This window comes from Abramis brama (assembly GCF_963993115.1).
Source record: "Abramis brama genome assembly, chromosome: 21".
Lineage (NCBI taxonomy): Eukaryota > Metazoa > Chordata > Actinopteri > Cypriniformes > Leuciscidae > Abramis > Abramis brama.
Genome location: NC_139983.1, coordinates 21,546,974 through 21,559,359, shown reverse-complemented (window position 1 = coordinate 21,559,359; position 12,386 = coordinate 21,546,974). Strand labels below are relative to the sequence as shown.

At 35.5% G+C, this 12,386-nt stretch overlaps 1 protein-coding gene across 1 annotated transcript in view; it reads right to left on the bottom strand.

Moving 5' to 3' along the window:
• rps6ka1 (ribosomal protein S6 kinase a, polypeptide 1) overlaps positions 1-12,386 on the bottom strand; it is a 60,462-nt gene that overhangs the window by 39,745 nt on the left and 8,331 nt on the right. Inside the window, exon 2 of the mRNA XM_084097199.1 lies at positions 10,893-10,937. Within this exon, the coding sequence (XP_083953325.1) occupies positions 10,893-10,937 (45 nt within the window). The remainder of the gene's footprint in view (positions 1-10,892; positions 10,938-12,386) is intronic.

The window sequence follows — 12,386 nt, the reverse complement described above, 5'->3', positions numbered from 1 at the left end:
TATCTTCATTTGTGCTCCGAAGATGAACGAAGGTCTTAGGTTTGGAATGACATGAGGGTGAGTAATTAATGACAGATTTTTCATTTTTAGGAGAACTATCCCTTTAAGCCTGTGATTTGCAAGAAATTAGACAGATCCCGAGAAACACGCTCTCATCCACAGACCAAGGTTCAAACACGCTTCAGGCTAAGGGCATCAGATAACATCAGTGCCGGGGAGCGCCACAAAGCGGCCGAGACTGCTGAAAAATTGATGAGCAAGCACAAGAGTTCCTCTTCAGGGAGGATGACCTCAAAGAGATTTCACTCAGATGCTGAAAGTGATATCAAAACCTCTCTTTAAACACACACACAGTTTTCAAAAACACACATAGACTTCTATAACACTAACTCAATGTGTGCAAGACTTAAACACAGACACATACACTCACACTATGGTAAGGCACCCCAGCTGTGCTGATCGAGCCTAAAAGGCCATTATCTAACATAAGAGTGCATACTAATCAAATTCACACCAATGGAAAAGACATTATTACCCAACCCTCTCTTTTCCATTGGGAATACACTAACACACAGACTCAGTTTCAAACTAAAATCCCCCTCCTCCTCCCCTCTTTTCACACAGTAGTGTTGCATTTAAAAGGTCCCAAGTTAAATCCCACATACATTAGAAATTTCACAACGCTAGGAGATAGTTCGCCAAAAAATTAATATTCTGCCATCATTTACTCAACCTCATGTTGTCTCAAACCCACATGACTTTCTTCAGTTGAATGCAAAACAGGTTGTTTGGTAGAAAAGTCCAAGTTGCTTACATGGAATAGAAAGAAATTAGACAGTGGGTGTAAATCTCTAAAAAATTATGAAACAACGAACATTAAAATATTTAATGTAAGTCATTATTCACTGAGAATATTCCTCTCCGCAGTTAAAATGTATTTTATTCTCTGCATTTATTCAGGCTTTTCATGAAGCCGTTTAATTAAAATCTGAAGAAGAAAAAAAAAACTGAAAAAATTGGTCATGGTTTCCACACAATATTAAGCATCACAACTGTTTTTAGTATTGATAATAAATGTTTCTTGAGCATATTAAAATGATTTCTGAATGATCACGTGACACTGTATACACAATATTTCACCATATTACTGTTTTTACTGAATTTTTTATCAAATAAATGCAGCATGGAGACTTCTTTCAAAAATGTAATACCAAACCAAAATTTTGAGTTTATGCACAAATAAACATGGACAAATAAATAATGAATGTATTGACAGTGACTTAAGATCTGCTTAGAGTATTTGTGTAAGTGTAGGTGACAGTTAGTGGTGCGTAATTAAGAGCCCAAAGTCTCTTCTGCTGTGTAAGCAAAAGAGCTTCTATCAAATATTAAAGAGTCTTCAAAGAGGCACAGAGTTTAGGCAAGGTTCGGCAGAAAAACAAAAACCACACCACATATATTTTCAACAAACACAAGAACAAGTCTGTCAACAGCCATATTTTACTTCAATGAGGCTGCATTGCATTACATTGGATTTCTTGCCTTTAGCTGGCAAACATATTGTAAGAGTTTGAAAACGATTATACAGTAAATGATTGTTGATATTATGGAGCGCTTCTACATCCATCAACCTCTCTCACGTTAACACAAACACCTCTCTCTCACAACATTTTTTTTTTGGCAAGACTTCATTTGCTCATTAGTGCCAATAGTCAGTATTTATGAACAAGCGTTCATTAAAAACCTTTTACTCCAACTCTGACAACTGACAGTGAGCCACAATGTTTCATCACGCTTGTTTCTCTCTCCATCTCTTTTTAATGCATCGAAACCTCATGCTGTTGCCATGCCGATTATAAAACACCATGACAACAAGGTCAATATAGTCAGCAAAGCGGCACAAAGCAAAAACACAACAGGGGCAACATTCATCAATTTAACAACATTTTCTAACAAACAGGACAACACATCATTTGAACATCAATTATGGAGGAAGCAAACAACCGCATGAATGTGTCGAGGGATTTTAAAATCCAGTGAAATAGCAGAAGTAGGACTATATGTGAAGGAATTTGAGCAGGAATCAACAAGAGTCTTAATAGACAATTACTATGTGGACCAATGATGTGCTTTAAAAAAAAAAAAAAATCCAGAAAAAAATCTAAGGGTATTTTTTTAAGGGTATAAAGTTAAAAATGCCAGGTTAATACAACTGTCCTGATATCATCATCATACAGAAAAAAGCCACATTAAAATAATGAAATTGTTGGCTGATAAGTAGGTTGGCATAATCTTTTATTATTATTATTATTATTATTATTATTAACACTCATATTTTACTATAGTTAAACAAATTGGCAAATTTGTTTTCCAATAATTACATAACGTTCTCAGCTCAATTTAAAAGTCCCTGCAGGCTGGTCAACAAAAGAATAGATGTAAACTTTGCATTACATTGAAGCAAAGACAACAGGTGACATTTCTTACTTAATTCCTGAATTACTTGAAAAGAGATTTTACAACAATTTGATCATCATGATGGAAAAGATCTGAAAAAAAGTTATTTCAAAATTATATTTCGGATATATCCCAATTTCCAGCTTTTATGCGTCAAACCACATCTGTGTTATAATTAGTTTATCATAGTTTATATTAGTTTTCTCCTGGCTCTCTAAAGAATAAGCAGAAGTTCTGACAGCACATTATAAACAGAAGAAATGATTCGACTTCTCCCAGAGGGGCGTTCCTGCACTTGGAAACCTCAGCTCTGAGAGAAACAGAACAGAAGACAGAACAGCTTGGATCTTCAGCAAATACACTCACAGAAAGTGGAGCCAAGAGGACTGAACTTTACCACAAGGCCAGATACATCCATCATATGGAATTGACTCATAGTTTAGTACTTCTGCTGCTCTCTAGAGCTGAACTGTCTAGTCCAGGACCAATTTCTCGCTTTCATTTTTACACAAGCCTTTGATTTTGTTCCAATCTCTGCAATGGCTTTGTAAATGCCTCCTTAAATTGGCCAAAGTCACTAGCAGAAATCGGAGTGAGAAGAGGTCTATCTTTCATCACCGGAGAAGTGAAGATGAAAACAGAAAAAATGAGATACTTTGCAGGGCTCTACGCTACAGATTTTTCCGACTGGCCCGGTCGGGATTTTCAGGTAGGTCTATCAGGTACAGAAATTGAATAAAGGAATCAAATGTTCTTCACTATAAATTGTATATATAATAAATAGATTAATCCTTATTATAGTTACATAAATTCTTCAGTCAAGAGTGAGTGAAGTGAATGAAGACAAATTTTTTCTTTGTCCTTTGTTGTTTGATTAACTTTGACACGGACAGCTGCAGGAATATAAGGCTGCTGTCACTTGAATGACCAAATGTAGTTACACATGCAATTTCTTTCGTAACGGTTTACGTTCACTTAAGACATAACCGACTGTTTTTATGAGGATACTCGCCAAGACGGCCATTTTGACATAATTCTGTGTTCATTTGTCCATTAAAGGGGTCATGAACTGGCTTTTAAAAAAAATATATATTGTTGTCTGAGGTCAACTTATGACGTTCGCTTGGTTTTTACATTCAAAAACATAAAAAATGAAAAAGTAATAGGCTATTTTCTACCCTGGTTTTGAGCCTAGCTCCTGAAACGCTCGGTTTTTAAGGGTGTGCCGCATTGAAGACTTGGAAGTAAACACCCACTGCTATCATTGGATAACAGTTTTGCATATTATAATGAGTTTCATGTAATGCGCGAATCGGTGGGAGGGGCTAACCAGGCAGTGTTGAAGTAGGCGTTGATCATCTTCTGCGGAGGCGGTGTTTGATACCCTTTGACGTCATAGATCCCCACTTTGAAAAACCTGTCGTTCGCTGTGCCTGGTGTCAATAAAAGCTTTTTTTGGACTAACAAGGTAGTTTTCAGTTCTGAAACTTACAGGATATTCTTATAGTATGATGACCTCTTATATGTCAAAAGGAACATTTGATTTCTCAGTTCATCACCCCTTTAAAGGTAAAGACAATGAGAAAGAGAACTAAATTCAGCATTTGGGTGCTGTCTGAGAAGCGGCTTTCTTGGCACGCGCTTCGGATGTGTGTTGCGTTTACTTCTCACACAGCATGCGAGAACCGAACTGAGTTCTCTTTTATGTCTTCTTACGCTTGAATATTTTAACTGTCAAGCCTTAAAAACGTGCAAATGATAAACTTTTGTGACGATGCTGCACCGGCCCGATCGGGAAATTGACATTTCCATCATCTGGCCCGAGAGTCATTCACGCTGGCCCTGGACCACTGGGCAGTCCTTATTGTGAAGCCCTGCTTTGCACCTTGTTAAACGAATCCTGGTAAATTATTCTGATACGACAGTATTGACCAAAAACTTTTAAAAAAAGAAGAAAAAAAGCTCAAGTTTTTGGAGCTCATGCTAGATATTTGGTGCTATCAGCATGATTATATTGGGCCAGAAAAAGAGAGAAACGGGAGAGGACATGATCAACTTAATCCAGGCACAAGGAACCACACCCTTAAACAAAATGATCAAAGAAGTTGGAGCATGTTTTGACTACAGGGCGAGGGCACAAATAATGGAAAATATTCAGCACTCCCAGCATAATTCACTAATTACAAGAAATGAGTTAAAGATTCGTCAGATTTTAAAATCCTATATATAAACCTTCTGCTCAAATGATCACACTTGTATACACAGCAACAGTCAGAGTCATTGCCATTAATTGTCTGTCCACTTTCAAACTAATGGAAGATGACCATAATCTTCCACTTTACTTCAGAATGACGTACTGTTTAATGGAGCCAATATGTACAGCATGTGCTTGGGGAAATGACGCAGGTGTCATAACCTTAAATAATTTATTGAAATGACTTATCTATGTTTACATGGACAGATTTTTTTTGTCAGTCTGAATCAATCTTTTAAACCGTTTATCGTATAGTGTTTCATTTTGTTATATATTCTCAGATCAGATATTTTACACTTTAGGTGAAGGCTTTTCATTCTGTTAGTAAAATTACTAACTTAATGTAAAATTAATTTAATAGAAATACTAAGAGTAATAAAATTGCTTTTACACAAATAAGATTTGGCAATAGAAATTACTAAATCAAATGGCTTGAGTAAAACTCATAAAACTATTGCAAATTCTGTTAGATGTAGTTTCAGGAATTGCCTAACTTTAACTTTGTTCTGACAGTCACCACAGCCAATTTATACCAAGGCTCACACTGGAAACTGACGCAAGATTTCAAGCTCCATGTGCACTTGGTTCAAAGGAAAAGAGCTTTTTAGAAAAGACCAATTTGTTTTTTTATATCTGATGTATGTTTCACAAAATGGCAAACCAGGGTCAGAAATGAACTTGGGCTAACAAAAAAGACAACTTAATTAATAAAATAATAATAATACACACATTAAATTATAGCATTAAAGACTCCGTATGAAGCTAAACTAAGCTTTAAATTATTTATTATTTTTGTTTCAAGTTATTATATACAAATATATTATTAGGAGATATATTATGAGTGTTAAAGAGTTCCTAAAAACTGCATAAATAGATTGGAAATTATTTAAATATTTCAGAAAAAGCTTTTATGACTTTATTGTATCTTGTGCATTGTAGGCTATATAAACTACTTGTATTTGATGTTGGTTTGATTTTATGGATAACAGTCATTGTTGTTCTGAATGTAAACTATGATTTCAGTTAACTGATTCAGTTTTTATATTGTTAGGGAAAAAAACATCATAAAAAATAAATAAAATAAAAATAAACTATTGCCCTGCCAAACTATTGATGCCAAACGATGCCACTAAATAAATAAAAAATTACAGGCACTCAAGTAATGCACTCAAGTAATGTTTCTCTCATTAAAAAAGTATTAAAAATAAGGATCTTTATAACAACATTTTTAAACGTCCGAGATGACTGCCATATCAGCCAGGATGTAGGGGTGTAACAATATATCGTGTCACAATCGCAATACAAAAATGCAACAATATGTATCGTGGATAGTTATAAATTACCCTGTGAGAAAAAATTTAAGTTTTCAGAGTCAGTACTACATTAAACTACAATATATTATGTTGAATATAATGTATAATAATGGGGGAATATTAGTGGGTCCTGATAATGCTTATGTTATAAGTCTTATGTTACCAGTAAAAAGTGGCCTACATTATTTTAAATATATCTAGCCAGTGACAGAGTGCAAGCATATTCGTCTAAAATAATTATTAGATATTATTAATCATTAATAATTATTAAATATTTTCAGGTTCAGAATCATGAATATATTTATTCTGGTGTCACCATTGTCCAAGCCTATTCATTTACACCCACAATATTATATCAAATTTAGCATTTAATCAACAGTAAAAAAAATTCTTAACCTTTGTATGTCTTGGAGTATTGTAATAATATTGTATTGTGAGTTCAGTATCGTGATATGTATTGAATCGTGAAATTAGGGTATCGTTACACCCCTACCAGGATGTGCATCTTAATTTCTGACACTGTTTGAAAACATTAACAAAAAGATGGACATTTAAAAAGAGAGGAAGCAAGAGATGATGAGAAGCTAAAGTAGGCAAGAAAGTGGGATGAAAGTGAGAAGCTGAAAAATTACATGAAATAGAGATGATAAGGTCTCATTAAATTCTCTGTTCTTATCACCCAAGACTGTCTCTTGTGGCTCTGACATGTTACTCTTCTTGACTCTGCTCAACTAAAGACCCAGGCTGACAGAGATTCCTGGACAAGCAGCTATTTATTCCTGCCTGCTCTCTCCGGGGAGGAGTATTATTAGCAGCGTTCATGCACAATATTGATCCTTAAGCCTGGGTCCTACAGCTGAAGACAAAATGGGCCTCTTGAAAAACTCTGTCTGAACATATTTATTATATATTACAATGATTAAACTGCTTTTTATAATTTTATATTGAGAAATGAACATTTAAAGGCAGAAGTGTATTATGTTTGCACCACTACCATCCTCAAAAAAACAATGATGTTTCCAAACGGGTTTCCCCAAACACTCCATAGCCCTGTCCCCAAACGCATACTATTGGTTGAGCCACTGTTGCCGTGTCAGGCTGGTCGGGAAGCTCAAACAAACAGAGCAACCGTTTTTATTGGTTGATATATGTCTACACATATTAAACTGGGAAAGGAGGAGAAAGTATTTTAACACTTCAGGTTTAACAAGGCCAAATAATATCAAAGCACTGGGGACACTCGTTCCCACGCATCAACCATTCTAATAGACCTAGACATGATGTTCCCTTAACAAAGATGGAAAGAATGCTTCAAAATATCTGCATAGAGAGACTAAAGAAATCCATCCATTTATCCACACATCTTAACTCACAATTAGCAAAACAGTGAGAAGTGATATTAGCCAAGGGGTTTTGAAGTATTCACAGTAAATCTGTCATAAAATGTCTGCTTTTGTGTGTGTGTGTGTGGCCTTGTTTTGCTTCAGATTAGCTGCAATCCATAGCTGGATTGTTTTGCCAACTATGTCCTTCCAAACAGATTGACTTCTCTGTATTTATGATGACCATAGATCACATCTAAGTTCATCACCGGTTAAACGACCCTCACCAAAGACTCCTTGCTGACATAAAATAAAATAAAAACTTGTGTGATTTATGTTAAGTGTTCCCACAACAACAACCAATCAGCATGTATCAAAGGGACCAGTGACAGATCGTGAGCTGGTGGATCGGCCAGCAGTAATGGCCTCATGAATCACGGGCTCAGTCTGTTATCACTGTGTCTGCTATGCGCCGCGCTAGTTCTGTTAATATGTTTCAGCATTTGAAAACATGTCCAGGTCAAATGTCACCCCTAAATCAAAAGAAATAAGACATATTTTGAACATTAAACTGTGACAATATTTTCTTGACAGTTACAGACAACCCCAAATTCTCATCACCATAATAACAAAAATATCTTCTTCTCATTACTGTAATGTGAAAATGATAAAATAAATGATGGAACAACAAAGTATGTATATTTTAATGAAATACTTAAAAAAAAAAAAAAAAAAAGGCAAATAAGAAATATCCTTGTATTTAGTTCACCAGCCATTTGCAGTTGTGGCAAACAGTTAACTTTGTACAGTGATTAAACATCATGGTAATTTTTTTTTATACATTTATAAATATTTTATTTCAGTTTTTATTAAAATTTTAATTCAGTGTATTACAGTCATGAAAATCTAATGCCAATTACCACTCACAATAATGAGAATTACTAAATAGATACTCAAAAGCAAATGCCAGGACACGTAATAAGAATTTACCAGAGCTTAGTAAAAAAAAATCTTAATGGTCCAAAAATGTTATACATTTTATGCTAAATAAGGCTGGGCGATCTGACAATTTATATCGTGATCGATCTTGAAGACGTCCAAGATCTACTACTTTTCCAAGCGAATCGTAGAGATTGTGATCTTTTATGTCCGCGATTCAGATCGTGATTGTTCGTTATAAGATCGTGATATGAAATTTTGGAAAGATCCCCAACCCCCCCCAAAGCAAAATATAAGTTATTTTTTTTCATTGATTCAGTCAAACCACGCTACATTGAGCATTTCATAAGATCTGCAATATAGACATGATAATCCAACAAACATAAATTATCAAGAAACATCAGGAAATACAAACACTTAAAGAATTAGTTGCATTCAAGCAAATGCTGATTGATTATTCTCATAATCAATAATTAACCAGTAGTTGATTGGCTATAGTCTTGACTAATTAGATGCTATGCATAGTATTGATAATAACATTCACATTAATATTTTATCATTCGCAGATAAAGTCTCAGAGACTAGTAAAACTAATTGCTCAAGTGAGGTAATTTTGTCTTTGGACAGGCTAAATTAAAGGCCCAAAAATATCTGGCTGCAGTCTCTGGGGTCTAAAGCATTACAGGACCTTGACTGGGTTTCACTACAGTTATGAGGTGAGCTCACCATTCAGAAAGGAAGAAAAGCCAGAGAAAAGCACATTCTGAAGGAGGAGACAGACTGTCTTCTCTGTCCATCACATCAGGCTCATGTTACACATAAAAACACAACAAATGCAGGGATTCATGAGGGAGAGAGAGAGGCTTTCCCCATGCAGTAAGACAGACAGGCTGCAAAAAGTCAAGATGGACCCTGGAACAGATAGGCTATGAGTAATTCAATCCCTTAAGTCACACAAAGAGGCCTCTGAGTCTCTGAGCCAGAACTCCAGACTGAATTCTTTTAGCACTTGTTCCATTGATTGATTCAGAAAGCTGTCAATATACCCTAGACTCTCCTGTGAGACCTCTGAGGTCTCTTAAACATGGCAATCAACAATTGGCTGAAACATGAGATCACAAATCAAATCTATTTTTACCTACAAATGTCCTCATTTCATCAGAACAAAAGACAAACTGATTTGTGAAAAAGTGATTTTTATAAAAATTGTCACTGTCAGGCAGAAACCTCATTTTCATTTCATGTCAGTTTTTTTCTCATTACTATTGGTTACGCTTTACAACTGTCTGTGGATTTTGCAAATATTTAACCAATGAAAAGCATTTAAAAAAAGCTTGTGACTAAAGCTCGTAACTCTATTGGATCCTCAAAATGTCTGTAAAACCTCCTAACTCCACCGTGCCTCAATAGCGAATAAAGTGCTGCACACATTTTGGACTGTCTCTGCTTGTTTGCAATGCAAGGATAAATAAAGAACTGGTTGTTTGAATAAGTACAGTGTTTTCTTTGGTCAAGAAACACTATAAAATACAAGGCTAACGTTTTATGTATCTGAGAAGCGGAGAAGAGTCTTAAGGCCCCAATATACTTCAAGCGAAATTAAAGAATAAACTTGTGTAACGTCATTTCTAACAAAACCAGGCCAAAGCAAAGATCGTTTGGTGTTCATTTCTGGAGTTCGAAACAGCTTGCCAATAAACGCCTTCAAGGCGATGACTTAATAGGTAAATGTGCTTCTGAGGCTCCACCTTCTTTAACATGGACATTTTCTCTGGTTCATTTCTTCTGTTTAGTAAGTAAAAACATGAACACACTGGAAAGTCGCTTTATAGTAGAACTTTGTCATTCTAATTGAAAGAGACACTGTGACTACAAGTTTTCTCACCACTGTCATTTTTGTTGTGTTTATTTTGTTATTGAAAGGAAAGTGCGCAGCACATATTTACATATTCATCAAATCATCACAGCATGGGCAACATAAGGATGTTCGCTATCAGAATACCACTTCTCACACAATCTTTTCAACCCTAAACGAAGAACAAAAAGAACTTTGCCGTAAGTATATCGGGGCCTTTAGTATAGCATTTAGTCTAATCTATTCCTTGTGTATGCAAGCACACTTGGCAATAAGGCTCTTTCTGATTTGATTCATTTGTCAGAGTCATAGCCAGTAGCACTTCATTTTTTGTACCATGAGATTTTCGCCAATTAGCTTCCACATAGGTATAAACTTTATAACCTGTTAAGTTGATGAAAATGAAATGCGATGCACTTAGTGCCTCAGATGTGGCTGTTCTAATGACGGACAATTTTTTTTTTTTATGCCACACCTAAAATATGTTAAATATAATAAAAGAAAGTACTAGTGCAGGTGAAGATATTGCTGGTAGAGCAAGTAAAAATCTGAACTACCGACTCGACTGGCAGAAAAAAAAAAGTATCTATTGTTAAGCCCAGAAATTAAAGATGGATAAACAAGAGTAGCATCTGAAACTGATTTTGGAATTGCTGGAGAACATGAAGTTCTTCTAGATGTTTTTGAGGAAAAGAATAACTTATAACTGTCCAGATCAACTGCATTTGTGTACTTGGTCAGCTGGGTCCTACCTTAACATCTGCGGTGACTCCATCCTCAGTGGTGCTCTGTCCATTCTAAAAGAGAAGCAGAAAGAGATTTATTAACTCTTCTTTTAATACTTTCCATATTAGAATAATAGCACTAGCTATCAAAACACGAGTGTGCGCATGTGTGCATGCATGTACTTGAAGGCTCACAGCTGTAATGTCAAAATCATAAATGCATGTTATGTCTAGATGACATAATCAATGGCTCCCGGGGCATTTATACAAGCTTGGCTGCTTATATAGACTCCCAAACACACTCTCTTTCTGTCAATGTGCTTGAGCATCTGTTCTGCCCACAAGCTGAATCTTCAGATGTAATTCTATAACACAGATTTCACTGTACAGCATTAATAAAGGACATTTACATTTATTCAGATTGGTTGACTGATGATAAACAACATGCAGTACAAATCTTGCAATGCATATTTTGAACTGCACAATTTCTGCTAGGACTAAAACAGGCTTTAACCAAGGGTTCAAATAGGTCCAGAGTTAAGAACAGTGTAAAAAGGCTTACAGACCACCAGGAAAAAGACTGAGTACGTCTAAATCTGGGAACTGTATCTAATGTTAGACGACCAACATTGAGGCCCAATAATAAAAATTCAGATGAGATGAGAGCAAACCACAACCCACTAAGAATCCAAACACATGTAAAATAGATACAAATACTGTAAAACATGTAGACAAGTCTTCCTCGTGGGCATATCCCCTTCATTTCCCTCCTAGGAGAAGAATTTACCTGACTATAGTTGATCTCGGCTAAATATGAACCGTTTCTTCATTTATTAAAGCACAATGGAATTCTGCAAGTCTCTACCTCACAAACAAACTATTTATATATGTAAAGACAAAGAGAGAATGTGTGTCATGTTTATTCATTTTCTGCAGAATTACCAGCATGCAACTGATTTCTGCAGTCCTAACGTTGAATTCTCACAAGAACCATCAGAAAAACACAATCACATCCGATTGCTTCCGATCGCACAGGCGATTGCTTTCAATTTCATTCAATACAGAACCTTGAGCGAGAAGAGAAGGAAATGAAAGAGACAAAAATAAAAAATAAAATAATTGGAAGAAGGAAGAAAACAATTCTGCCTGCTCAGAGAAAAACAGACGAAACAGATCAAGCAGTCGTCACATGCAAAGTCGGAGCTTAGTTTATTTATGCTGACTTCAGATCGATTCACTCAAGTGCTCTGGAAGTTAAGGCGACTCGTCTTAGAAAAACTCCAGTTTACCGTCAATGTCATTTTGGTGAAATACAAAAAGTCTGAGGAAATAAGTTTCTGTGGTAACTGCAAAGACATTCAGATATTGTCTCCAAATGGTGTAGTAAGACTGGCCATCTACAAGCTTTATTTTTTATTTTTATAACAAAACAACAAATATAATTCAATGTGAATTTCTTCTACTGAACAAAATATATTTTGAAGAATATGGGTAACCAAACAGTTGATGGTCCCTATTGAC